Source organism: Falco naumanni, chromosome Z, assembly GCF_017639655.2.
Source record: "Falco naumanni isolate bFalNau1 chromosome Z, bFalNau1.pat, whole genome shotgun sequence".
NCBI lineage: Eukaryota > Metazoa > Chordata > Aves > Falconiformes > Falconidae > Falco > Falco naumanni.
Window position 1 is genome coordinate 72,819,118 of NC_054080.1, and position 14,181 is coordinate 72,833,298.

Sequence of the window (14,181 nt, forward strand, 5' to 3'; positions counted from 1 at the left end):
AGTGTAAAAAAAATGTAATGCAAATCCTGTGGCATCTACTTAGGCAAAACTCACGCTGGGATTTCAGTACTCTAGCTTTTTTCTTATTTGTGGACTGTGCTGTACATCACTGCAATTCTGTATTTTCTCCCTTGTAAAAAAAAGGGTAAAGTCCTGTTTGTTATTGCAGAGCAGTTTGAGAACTGTAGTTGAGAAGTACTATTACAGAATTGTTATTAAAAACAATCTCTTTTCCAGAGAGATCAGTGCTTGCCCAGCCGACATTTGTGTTTGAAAAGAAGGACCATCCTTTGAAGGTAAAAAGCTTTTTTGTTTACTTCCTATAATTGATAAAAAATGCTGAGAAATGAGGATTCTATAGACAATGATCCTAGCAGTAATAAAGGATTTTCGCCCAGGTTAAGACTTGCAATAAATGGTCTCAAAACAGAATAAGGCAGACTAGAAACTAGAAAAAAAGAATGCTTTTAATGCATATGTGCTGCATTGATTTACTTTGCGTCCTGGTCTAGCAAATGGCTGTTCAGTTCTCCTTGACCTTTTCATGCTTATTTTTTTTTTCCAGCGGCCTGCAGAACACCCGGGTTGCAAAGCTGAAAATGGTAATAACCACCTCATTGAAACAGTATAATAATATATTGGGTTATTCATAGGTCTAACTGTTGCCTGTGAAAATAATGTTTGGATCCTTACTTAAATCCTTGTTAATCCTTGTAGACTAAGACTATGTCAATTGTACACACTTACTATGTCCTGATATATATGTCCCAGTCTTACCTCAAGAATTCTTCCATTTTAACTCTCACGTTTACCAGAAAGCCAACTCCAGAAGCCCTGAAAAGTGGCCAAGTATATTCGTCAGCTGTATGAGCACTTAGCTGCCTTTTTCTATATGTTTAGGCTACATTATAATGTAACTTAGCATTCTTAATGTCTTCTGAACCTACAGGCTATGAACTGATTATAAGTGCTATAAGATTTAGGTTCCCTGGACTTAGTAGAAATAAAGAAGACTCCCTGGGGCTTTATGCCAGGTCTTGACTGAGATTCCAAAGCCTTCTTGCTCTTAGCTACTTGCCTTATAGCTGTTCCTGTAAGTCACTCCTAGAATTTATTGTGGTCAGGTTTTGATTTTGTGTCATAACACTGTGCTGAAAACTCCTGCCAGTCTGTCCCTGCAGAACATTATATTTACATTTCTCTAGAGTTCATTAGTTGTTTCCGAAAACGTGCAAGATCATCATCTTTTACTTTCCAGAAGTCTGACTCTCAGGCCAACACAGGTATGATGTTCAGCTCCCGTTATGTTTTAATTACTGTAGTACTGTATTCTCGTCTGGTAAAAAAAAAATATTTTTTCTGTCTAAGAAATATTTCTGCACTGTGGAAGTGCTGCAAGTCATGAAAATTTAAACATTTATATAAACTTGATGGCAATTTCCAATAAAATTTTCTTAAGTAAAAATATTTTAATTTTCTATACTTAGGTAGTATTACATACAGTAGTGAAAAATCTATATAAATTTCCTATCTTTTCCTTGAATTGCTCACAAAGTCATAGGAGGAGGAGGGATGGAAAGGAGTGAGAGTCCCTGGTTTGTGGCAGAAATCAGTGTTCCCTGGGCAACCCCTGAAAATGTAAAGCATTTCCAGAAGGGCCCGTCCTTCCATCCAGCCAACAGCAGACCTGGAAGGCCCTTTAAGAACTGTGTATTTCTCCATGGGAAATGCACACAAGTCACTGAAGCTACTGTGCAGAAAGACTGATCTGGTTTTTACAGTGTTTATTTAACATACAGATGGGACCAGAAGGTTACTTCTGTATTTAGGTATTAATATGTGCACACTGTATTTTGGTTTATCTAGTCCTGTGATGCACCTAAATGTAGTTAAGAACATTTAAAATAAGTGGTTTGGTTTACTTTGGAAAATATACTGAGTTCATACACAAAAAAATCATAGATATGGTAGAAATTTTAGGGTATGCCTATACCAAAAAAAAAGTAGGGTGCAGGAGGAAGCTTGAGTGGTTGACCTCTCGATTGTCCACACTGCTTAACTGGTAGCTCACTCCCTGGTTCTGTTTTGAACCTCTCCAGCTGGTGGTCTGCAAGGCAGAACTATTACAGGGTGGACTAGCCGTAAACTCCGTGCCTGAGCCAGGCTGTGCCACTTGGCTTCAGAGACCTGTCCGATTCAGCAGCATAGACATAACCTAGCAGTCTGCTTCAGAAAGCTCGTAGTTATCAGACAGTAATTTATTCTACTGCTAATGAAGGCATGACATCAAGTTGGCTAAGCTTAAAATTAATCTTCTCTCTTTCTCCAAAGAAATGATAATTTCAGTCTCTTATCCTTTCAGATACAGTTCTGACTCAGAAAAGGGGGAGATCATCTTACTTTACCATCCTTCCTACCTTCCCCCCCTCCCAGCCAGGTAATTAAAAAAAACCAACAAAAGCAATTATTATTTATGTAGAAAAGCAGGTCTTAGCTGAAATAAAAATGTACGGAAATGCTTTTCCTGCAGGACAGAGCTGGAGTACATTGGACTAGACTGATATTTGAACAGGAGAAAGAATTTTTTAGGAGGAAGACTGGCAGTTCAACAGAAGAAATGTTTTTTGCATTTGGTATTAGGGAATCCCTGCAGTGCTGGGGAGGAATCTGAATAATTTGCAAATAGGCATTTACACTGTGTGGTACAAATTATACTTGAAAAAACAGAATGGAGTTAAATAATTACATGAATTAGTTTACCTGCAATTTAATGGCGATGGTTCCTATAGGAATATAGTTTTCTATCCTAGGAGCCTGTCTTCCACCTAACCAGTAACCCTGGGAGTATTCTCTTACTTACCACTAACGGGAATGATACAGAGGTCTTGAATCCTAGTCTGTGTCTCTTACCAGAGACAGGCCTGTGACAGACATTGGCATAAAGGATTTCTAAGCAATCTTAAGAGAACACAACATTGTTATAGCAACAGACTACACTCTTTCTGCAATGAAAAAGTAGTGACTGCATGTAGAGTATCAGCTGTGTCATTTTACAGGACGTGGTGCATGGTTGCCATCACTTTCTGGCTGATGTTTGGTATATTTTTTTAGAACAGTGAAAGCGTTAGTAGTGCACTGCCATCATTATACTAAGTTATTAGAGCCTTTTTACTAGAACAGGGCAGGGTATGTTTATTTATTCCCATGTTCTTGGGTATAATTTACTTATCTTAAAAATTGATAAGGCTGGACCAGATAGCACTGCCAATTCAATGGCTTTGGCAAACCAGCAGCACCTGGTTTTCAAAGCTGAAGAAGGATCATATGAGTTTAAAACATCCATTAATATCCAAAAGACTTCTGCCTCTAACATAGCCAGAAAACCCATGGCGCTTTCTGTGCCATAGTCTACCCACCTGTAAAATGGAGACAGTAACAGTTGTCTCGGAGGCCTTGTTTAGATGGATAGGTTGGAATATTGCTTAGGTACTACCAAAATAGGGAGAGGTTATAGAAACATGAATTAATAATTAGTTTGTTATTACTTATTACTTATTACTTTAAATTTTTTGTTCTTTAGTGAAGAAGAATAACATATTCATGACCTCAGCTCTTCTTGAAAGAAACCCTGACTTGCTCAAAAGTACGAAAGAAGGTAACTGTCATTGCAATATTTATTCACTGTACTTCCACAAAGAGGTTCTTAACAGATACAGAAGACATAAAAATGACAACTCTTCTCTGTGCTGAGTGGTAGGCTAGGTATCTTTATGAGGCTTATAAGTTATTTTTTTGACAGTGTAGATATCCTGTGAGCTCTGTTCTGAGCCTCTACTCTTGACTACTTATTTCCGGAATGGACTGAATATAACTTTGAATAGTGAAATTCCACATTTCTAACTGAATAATTCTGCTCCTGCAGAACTCAAAGAACTCTCTTGGCATCTGCAGATGCAGGATTAAATTTGAAATACCAGAAGACAGATCTAACATAAAGCAGTAAATAAATACAAATACATTTTATAAATATAAATAAGTATATTTATGTATATAATACATTATTATATTCTATTCTGATAGCATAACAGGGTTGGTGTCACTGCAGAGTTGTGTATTTTAGAACAGATTACAGTTTTTTCAGAATATGTAGCAAGTAAACAACAATAAATGCTACTTAAATATGCTTTGAAGCTTTCTGTTGAAGGGGAAGACGCATAGGTATGAATTGGATGTGAAGAAAAAATATCTGTTTAAATATTTTGTCTTTGTATTTTGCCAGGATCCTTGTCACAAAGTCAATTGCAGAATGTCATTAAGCCTGCCATTTTACAACCCCCACAAGCCTTGACCTATCCTGAAAATCCTGTAGTATCTCTAGTGGCTAAGAAAGAAGCACGTGTTCAGGTAAAAAGAAAAGTAATTTTACTGGCTAATATATTTTTGGAGCTCAAATTAAAAAACAACAACTCAACAGTGCTGTTTTAAAACAGTTAATTTATTCCACTGCATGATTTTCAAGAAAGTTCCCAGATCAGTTTCAGTGGAATCAATGAGATCACTGACATGATCTGAACTGTTAAACCCATGCTGACTGTGTTTGAAAAAATATGTCTTCTCTGCAGGCTGTCTCGACTTTGAGCTATCAGGGTTCTGTGGGCAAATCAGCTTGGGAGATCTTTTGCATTTTGTTTATTTAGAGAGTAACATTTTATCATTTTGATTATGGGCGCTGGCTTTGTACACAGCTGGAGGAAGCTCTGCCAACTACCACGTTTAAATATACGTCAGTGACTCTGGACTTCTAGCAGGTCTGTTTATAGCTGAAAGTAAGCTTGGTCTAATCAATTAATCTGGTTTTATTATTCCTAGCTATCTGAAGACAGCTCTTATTCCTCAGCTGAGAGTTCAGTAAGTTCCAAAACAGTGAGGCCATCTACTACCATGACTCTTTCTAGTTCTAAAACAACACGGTAAGTTTTTATTTAATTTTTGTCTATATTTTGTCACTTGGCCTAAGGCATGCCCTTTTGTCCTACATGTCTAACATGGTACTAAGCCTGTGCTATCTATACCCACACAGTGCTTACTGGCATTTGTGTGTGGTGCCAGGATCTGTGAGTGCTGACATGGACTCCTGCTGGGAATTAATCTCTGTGGGACAGTTTGTTTCTCAGTAGCAACTCCCAAACCAGAAGCTATTTTGGTTAGCCATCATGTATATATATATATATATATATATATATATATATATATATAAAAATAATGAAGCTTATATACATAAGCTTTGGCAGTTCAAGTATGTTAGTTCAAAATATGTCCTGGTTTTGAATGTTTAAAATCATCTTTGTGTTCCTTTGGAGAACTCTCTTCTGATCGCATAGCTGCTGTGTCTTATAAATAGATGCAGAAAAACTCAGCAATTATCAAAATATGTCAGCATATTGGACACAGGAGAAATAAAGAAAACCATACAGGACTGATTTGGAAGACAAGGCGAGTACTTGCAACCAGTGCTTTACTTCCGTGCACATGCCAGAATTCCTGGCATGAACAGCTAGTGGCTGATGATTGTGATAGGGTGGCATCTTTGTGCAGGCATGGGTTGACCAGCATGGACTTCAGAATTTTTGCCTGAGAAAGCTGACTTCCTTGGACTAGGACATTGCCCCATGCCCTTGCCTCTGTATATGACTGAAAGAACTCATACTGGTGCAAAAATGGGCTATTGCCACTCTGTGAAGATTGGCTCCTGAGAATGTTATGTCTGTGGTTAGCCAGCTTAGTGTCAGCAGCTTATCTTGTGGGTATTAATACTGCTTGCTGGTGGTTGATGAGGGTTATTTACCTGGAAGCTGTGAGCATCAGGAATACACCTGAGATCAGCTATGATGAAAGAATGACATTTTAAAATTGCTAGGGCCACAGATAACACATTTGTGATGTTGCCTCCTTTCCTGCTCCCACCTAAAACGGGCAGAGAACGTGTTAGCGGCAAAGGAGCCTGTTCCCGTAGTCTTCATGGCTGGATGGGGCACAGATAAAGGTTCCTGCACACAACATCTGGGATGCACAGATGAGGGGGTTCTGAGGAGGTAAGGAATTTTTAGATGCACAGGCAACTTAGATTCTTAATCCTTATCGACGCGATGAGTGTCATTAGAGGGCACATGCTTCATGTTTTGGAAGAGCCACCTATTCTTTTCTTTCACAATTAATGCTGTGATGATGCCCTGTGAGGACAGCATAGAGCCACACAACATGCTGGGTTTTTAGCAGATTCAGAATGATTGTAATACATATATTGGAAAAGCTAAAGGAAGATAGCACTGACTTCAGAATCAGTTGGTGTCGATACTCCAAGTCTATCTACCTTATCTTACCTGTACAATGTCTAGGAAAAGACAGGTGAGTGGCTTTCTCTTGTGAAGTAGATGGACTGAGAAATGCAGTGCAGTGTTCCAGTACTGACAAGTTACAAGACTTACAGTCTTGTATGGTATTTATGGTGCTTATGGTATTTCTTTTCCTTTTCTTTTTAAAAGAGGAATTGCTAATGTGCTTGGAGTATTTTTGTCTCAGTAATTCTGTATATTGCCATTGTGGTAAATGTTGGTTTATTTGACAAGTTGAAAACTAATTTAAATACAACTAGGTGCTTACTGCTCTTCTGAGATTGCAGGGGGGTGTAAGTGCCATTCTTCCAATCTCTGTTAAATCACTGATGCTTTAAATACTTCAGTAAAATCTTTTTGGCGTAGCCGTTTTCTCAGATAACTTAACAACAAGTATTCAAACAAACAACTTTATTAAACTCCATAGATACGCTAAGCAGTAGTGAACATTGCAGCCAGATCTGCTCATTGCTAAGAAAATAATTTTTTAGGTTTAGTTTTAATTATCAATCAAAGTCTAACTATTGGCATTTAATTTACAAAATCAAATGCAGAGACATTCAACTGAGCAGGGATGGCTGCTGCCTGCAAACGTTTGTCTTGCTTTCCTACCTCTTCTTCTCTATGTGATGTAGTTCTGTAGTGAGGTGAACGAAAATAATTTGTTAGCCCTCTGTTAGCTGCAGCTGTCCATATCCCAGGAAATAACCAACAGTTCCATTTCCTGAACTGGCTGTAGTAATGAACTGAAGAGGAGAAATCTGCAGTTTCATGATTCTGATTAAAAGCTTGGGAAGGAGATTGTGTGGTAAGGGATAGAAATACAGTGCTGGGAAAACACAGGCTTCTGGTCATCTACTCAGCTTTGCACAATTTCCATTTGCATGGAAAAACTGCAAGGGTTCAAGGCCAGCACTGGAAATGGCAGCCTCTCAGACCCTTCTGGACACTCTGAGAAGGACAGTACCTGGATCTACTCCCTTTCCGTCGTCTCTTCTTCGCAGTATCTTATCCACATTTCTCCTCTCCCTTGCTTCCTTGTTAGTGGTCATTCCCTGAATTCAACACCTCTGTTTTGCATCTCCACAGCAGTGTAATCCCTGACACACTTTGTTCTTGCCCTGCAGCAACATAAGGATGTTGAGGTTTTAGTAAGACTTTAAGGCTGGCACTTCCAGTTAAATGTGTGGAAAAAGGAAGATCCTGCACTGATTACTTTTTCCTTACATTTTGGAAAATAATCAAAATTAATTTCCCACAGTGTTTCTTTAAGACCAGCCTCTAGTTTCTGGGTTTTAGCTCTTCTGGAGTGCTATCCTTACTAAGTTGCTACTAGAGCAGCCTAGAAGTAGCGAATGAAATTTCAGGATGGCAATTGATCACAAGTTAGTGAATTTTAGTGGGGAGTTTTCTTAAGGATAAGAAACTCATTAGTCAGGTTCCCTGTTATGGTTTAACCCCGGTTGGTAACTAAGTACGATACAGCTGCTTGCTCACTTCCCCACCATCCAGAGGGATGGGGAGGAGAATCAGGAAGGAAGGTAAATCTCGAGGGTTGAGATAAGAACAATTTAATAATTGAAATAAAATAAAATAAAACCAACAATTATTATGATTATTATTACAAAAATTATAATGAAAAGAAGGGAGACGGGGAGAGAAACAAAATCCAAAGGGAAGGGAGAAAAGAAAACAAGTGATGCACAAAACAATTGCTCACCACCCACTGACCGATTCCCACCCAGTCCCTGAGCAAGCCCTGGCCAACTTCACCCGGTTTCTATACTCAGCATGGAATATCCCTTCGGCTGGTTTGGGTCACCTGTCCTGGCCGTGCCCCCTCCCAATTTCTTGTGCCCCTCCAGTCTTCTTGCTGGCAGGGCCTGAGAAACTGGAAAGTCCTTCATTTAGTATAAACATCACCCACCAACATCTGAAAGCATATTATCAACACTATTCCCACACCAAATCCAAACCACAGCACTGCACCAGCTACCAAGAAGGAAATGAACCCTATCCCAGCTGAAACCAGGATACCTGCTCATAGCCCAGAACATCTATGGAAGGCTTCAAGGCTGAGAAGAGTTTTTCTGATTTCTCTTTATTTGCTTTTAGTCTTAGCAACACATCAAGGATAAGAATATTAAGAAATACTTTTTTCCTGAAGTGTAAAATGCCAGATAGGTTGTACTTGGGAATTCCTTCATCCTATGTAAAGAGGTTTCAGGCACACTGTAGTTGTGAACACAGAAACTTAAGTTTGAGAGGTGATCATCAGGTTCTGGCAAAAACCCCAGCTTAATAACAGGAATGTCCTCTGCATGACTTGTGTGCCATTAAGCCCTCTCACAGGTGGTAAATGATCTGTAAGAGCAGGTAAGTGGTGCTGAAGCATGCAGTTTGTGACAGAACATCAGATCATCTTCCTGCCAAATCATCCTTCTGGAACAGAAAGAGACAAGAACTTGGATGGTTTTGCCTTTCTCAGCAAAAGATCCAGTGACTAAGCTCGACAGAAAGCATGAACAACCTATAAGCCTTTTGTTAAAAAAACAAACAAACAAACAAACAAACAAACAAACAAAACCCTCAAAAACCCCAACAGCAGGAACAACTTCCACACAAAGAAGTTTACAAGAACTTTTCTAGTGACTCTGATAAAAAATGGATCCTGTTAATTTAAAGTGGCTCTGTAATTAGCAGGTCAAATAACAACTCAACTTATATAGGAATATTCCTGAATGTAATCCACAAGTAATATGCTTTTTACAAGTTGTGACTATATTGCTATTTAAATAAATGCATTCACCTTCTTCTCTTAAAACTTCCTGAGAAGGAAGAGGCTAACTGAAAGTAGTTAGACTCAGGGTGGTAGTGGGAATTTTCTTTTTAAAATTTATCTATAACACCTGAGACACTAAGAAGGAAAAAGGGACAGAAGAGAAGGACAAGTGTTGTTTTAATGTAGCTTTTGCCAAAACCAGTCATGCTCCAGATCCTAAATGTAAAGTGATTTATCTACTGTATGAAATTTTCTGCCAAATCTATGTGCCTAAAGTACAGTTGGTCACCACTAAAGGACTGCAAGTATTTAGTTTTCTTAACTTCTCATTTTAAGTACGTTTGTGGAAAGGGTCATTGAAAAATGGAAACAATATCTTTCTTTCCTGTTCTAGTTATACCTCATCCTATGCCATCTGCTTTCATACCTTTACATTTGCAGTATTTATGTCAACTGAAGGCATGTGCTTTAGAATACACTGCCCCTCTGCCTTTCCCAGATGTTAGGTGGATGGCCAAGGAGCGCCTGTGAGGCACTGGGGAGTACGTTATCCTGAGGGGTACCAGAACTGCACCAACGTGAAGGGATAAGTGTTAATAGTTGATTGTCTTTTGGTGGAGCAAAAGGAAACAGAAACAAACATAACTCATTACAGTTTCTAGAGTAAGACACTTCCTTGAGGAGGAGGAGGTTGTTTTGCTTCTTGTTCTTTGCTTCTAAGGAACATCCTCAATAATCTTCATGATACACAGTGTGATACTCTCTGTTCCTTTTGTGAAATGTTATGTTGAGAATATTCTCAGATTCTTTTGAAGAATTTGTCTGGTTACTTAAGTGGTCATTTTTTGTTTGTCTTTAAGGTAAGGTAAGTGGTAAAGTAAATGCATGAACTTATTTATTTCTCTACAAAATTCTAAAAAGTCCTAAATCATACTGTTATGCTATTTTGTTCCCACAGAATTCAGTTGTTTGAGGACAGAAGCGTACAAAACAGCAGCAATTCTGATTTTGTGTTTGGAGAAAACATGGTTGAGAGAGTTTTGGTAAGATCCATAAAAGCTGGCAGACTTTTTGTCAAGGATAATGATAAGTACAGTATTTTTCAGATATTGATTCTTTTTATCTCCTCCTGTGCTTTTAAAGATGTGAGTAAGTACGATTCTAATGACTGTTGGGGACAAAATACCTAAATATTTGCTGTTGGAGGGGTGGGCATCACTATCTTCCCTCTCCAGTATGCATTTCTCTTTTGCTCATTTTTGACTGCAAGCTGTCAGACCTTAGTGGATCAAGTCCTGAAGGAAACTCACACAAAAAGGTGGTTCCCAGGCTGAGGACTGCACCATTTAAAGTGGAATTGAAATTCAGTTTTCAGTAGAAATAGAATGGAAACAGTAAGTGTATTTGCCAGCCAAAAAGCTTGGCAACCATAGGTCTGGGTTCTGACTTCTGACTGGGATTTAGTTGTAAGGTAGGAGCTGAGTGACTAAGCATTGTCAGGAGCCAGAAGCATTTATTTCTACATGCCTGAGAAACTTCATCTCCAAAAACTGAATGTCATGTAAATTTTTAATTCCTCTGGGGTTAAGTTTGTGGTGTTTGGGAGTTTTAAGCTATTCTTCTGGGGCTTAAGTGCTTCAGCTGGAAATTAGCTGGTAATTAAACAGCTAAGTCCTTCAGTGGATTTAAATCCTAGGGCAGGATCCAAAGAAAGAAGCCATTCTTTTTGGTGGAAGAATGATATACTGATTTTATGATAATAAAATCACTTCCACTAGAGACTAAAATTGTATCATCTGGGCCAGTTTTTACTGCAAGATATCACAATTGCTAATCTTGAGCCTAGCATGCATTAAATGATTCAATGTTCTGTTTGATATGAGTAACATAGTCCTTTTATTTAAACAGGAATTTTTATTCCCCCTGGTTTTTTTTTCTAGAGTCCTGAGAAGCATCCCAAGCCGTGTAATGAAGCTGATTCATACAAAGGAGAAATAACACCCATGTACATAGAATCTTTTCCTGTCAGTCCACAAACAAGTAAGCATACTCAGCAGACGAGTGCAGTTAGCTTTAGTATTATGTTTCACTGTATTTTAGAGGATGTCAAATCAGTGGTGGTCAATAATTTTCATCTATTCTCAAGTTATCCAGTCACTAGTACACTTGCAGTATGTGCCAAAATCTGTGTTCAGAAAGCAGCTACAGTTTGGTTTATGACATTTGAACTGAACTAACTTCAGAACGAATAATCTGAGTTACTCAGGAAAAAATATGAGTTTTACAAATTATTATTGTTTATTATTTGGAAAAAAAATGCAGTGAACTTTGTGAATGCCTTTTGGAATGCATTTTTGAACTACAGTTTTAAGCTGTCTGCTGCTTGCATTTTGTGACTGCTCATATAAATTACTTTGCCATATTTGTATCCTAACTGTCGGACTGAAACTTCTATACAGACAGATTTCAGGGGCTGTTTGGTGTGAGCTTTTCTAGTTGGCAAGCCATGTAAATCGAGGATGTGAGGGGATACCAGGTAGGCTCCTATCCTGAGCCATCTTGCCAAATTTTGCACCAGTCTGTACTAATGGATGTGTTGGATCCTCTTACTTTGTGTGAACACTCTTACAAGTAAAAAAAATATTAAAACCCATGGAAAACCTATGCAGATGATGCAACTATACAAACTTTTGTAACAGTGGTTTTCTTTCAAGTCTTGTCCTTTCATGTTCCTGTTCAATATTCTTTGTATATGTATTACTGTTCTGAATATCGGGACGTGTGTCCATTATTTATTAATCTGCAGAGCAGTATGACAGCCCAGTTTCATTTGAAAAATCAACTTTAATTATTTAGGGCTTGTTTCTGCAAGTCGTCCGTTGGGGCAAAGCTCTGCAACTGCAGAGAGCCCTGTTCAATTCAAAATGATCCTAAACAGGTGAGACATTTTGCAATATATGTAGTAATAATATCAGACATCACAGGTCTAAAGTCACAGGCCTTCCTATGTGCTAGTTTTGTTATCCTGAAAATATTCCCTGTACAGAAAGGATTTCCTTTATGGTTTGTTTGTTTGTTTTCCCTACAGGAACAGCTTTGTTGGGAAATGCAACACTAACTGAATCAGCAGCTGCTTGCATTTCCAAGCCAGTGGAGAAAATGCTGTTAGATAAAGTTGAAGTTGTAACTGGAGAAGAAGCAGAACACAATGTATTACAGGTGTGTATTCCATAAAGCCTTGATGATGAGCAGTTTTGCTGTTGAAAAGAACATCTAGTTGTATTACAGATTGCAGCAATCTGAAAATAACTTCAGTTTATATTTTACATTTTTGCTTTTTTAAGATATGCCTCTGGTAACCCATTTTCTGTAGGGTGGTATTTTCTTTTTTATATTGTCTTTGTTCATTTTGTAGTCCCTTCCAGTAAGTGCTTCAGAATGTCATTCTACAGTTGTATTTTATAGGCATCTACACAGTATACCAGCAGTAACTAAAACTTCAAAATTGGAAGTGATTTGAGTAAAGACTTTTTAAAGACAAAATTTTTTTGGGGAAAAAAAGCGATGTGTTGTCAAATAATTAGCTTTATCGTTCATGTAAGATATCAATTATCTTTCTGGTCTGGCAGGATGTATCTTGCCATTCTTCATCTTCAAAATGTTATTGTAGCAGTGATGTATATGATTTAAAAAATCTTAACATTGAAAGTTAGATTATTTTATGTTGATTAAATCTTCTGTCTTGTCAGAACATGGAATTTTTACTCTCTTTGGAGTAGTACTCGCCTAGTAGTGGTATCCTGGCTTGTACAAGGTTTCCGAAGAGTGAAGGCCTAAGACTGTAGAACACTTGCAACAAATTCAGCTGTGTTAGTGGGTATCACAGATGGAGAGTTAATGAAGATGAAATAATTGGAAAAGTAAACGGGGATTCATGCTGAATGTTTTCTATGACCAGCAGAAAATTTAGAACAGATCTGGGAGCCATTTCATTTTAAGTAATAATGGTGATATATCTATCTTTATATACATGCATATGGATGTATTAAAAGCCATTATCCAAATTTTAAAACCATAAAGTTTTAGAACCAATAAAATTAATATTGGCTGGCAATTTCCATCATGTATTTCTCTTTCAGATCAACTGTAAGCTGTTTGTATTTAATAAGCTTTCGTTAACCTGGATTGAAAGAGGCATAGGATCCCTGAGGCTTAATGACACTTCTAGCAATAAAGATGGAATGTTGCAGTCAAGGCTAAGTAAGAATTAAATAACGAAGTAACACATACAGAAAACACTAAATGACTTGCACAACTGCTGGCCAGAATAAGTTTATTTCAGTACATTTTAAACGGAGTAGCTTGTTTTGTTTCAGTCAAGTTGCTGAAAATGTTTTAAACATTGCCTGATAAAGTTAGCTCTGCTACAGACTGAGGCACTGGGCATTTTTCACTCAGTTTGTACGCTCACGCTTGGATATGTTGTTAGGTTCTGTGTATTTCTACTGCAGTGTATCTTTAGCTCAATCACCAGTCTGACAGCTTGCTCTTTGTTGATTCTGCTTTACTGAGAGCAGTGTTTCAAGCCACTTCTGGAATGTTGTTTTTACTGGGCTGTCAACTTTTGTGCCGCATTGCACAATTTCAGGAGATTATTTGCTTTGTATGCCAGGTGTATTGAAAGAAATGAATATATTTGAATACTTAAAAAAAAATAAATATCTCACCATGTCAGGTTTTAGACCAAATTTAAAAGAGTAATTCATGAAAATATTAGCTGTATGTAAGTAGTTGAGAAAACTGTTGCAGTAAAGATGAAGATGGTTCCAACAACTTTTCATATAAACCTTCTTATTTCAGTTATGCGAAATCAAGGCAGCTTGAGACTGATTCTCAACACCCGACTCTGGGAACAAATGCTTATAAAAAGAGCAAACAGAAAGAACCTGTGCTTCACTGCAACAGACCAAGAGGACCACTCTGTTCAAGTATTTCTGATTCAGGTAA

The 14,181-nt window shown here is 37.8% G+C and overlaps 1 protein-coding gene across 6 annotated transcripts in view; it reads left to right on the forward strand.

Moving 5' to 3' along the window:
• RANBP3L (RAN binding protein 3 like) overlaps window positions 1-14,181 on the forward strand; it is a 40,261-nt gene that overhangs the window by 16,459 nt on the left and 9,621 nt on the right. For all 6 annotated transcript variants that reach the window (XR_005825628.1, XM_040580186.1, XM_040580187.1 and 3 more), the window contains exons 2-13: window positions 238-296; window positions 566-602; window positions 1,206-1,283; window positions 2,363-2,437; window positions 3,581-3,655; window positions 4,280-4,404; window positions 4,870-4,970; window positions 10,133-10,217; window positions 11,115-11,214; window positions 12,263-12,393; window positions 13,314-13,434; window positions 14,035-14,177. Coding sequence is in view for 5 of the 6 variants with exons in the window: in XM_040580186.1 (XP_040436120.1) it covers window positions 238-296; window positions 566-602; window positions 1,206-1,283; window positions 2,363-2,437; window positions 3,581-3,655; window positions 4,280-4,404; window positions 4,870-4,970; window positions 10,133-10,217; window positions 11,115-11,214; window positions 12,263-12,393; window positions 13,314-13,434; window positions 14,035-14,177 (1,130 nt within the window). In the remaining variant the exon portion in view is untranslated. The remainder of the gene's footprint in view (window positions 1-237; window positions 297-565; window positions 603-1,205; window positions 1,284-2,362; window positions 2,438-3,580; window positions 3,656-4,279; window positions 4,405-4,869; window positions 4,971-10,132; window positions 10,218-11,114; window positions 11,215-12,262; window positions 12,394-13,313; window positions 13,435-14,034; window positions 14,178-14,181) is intronic.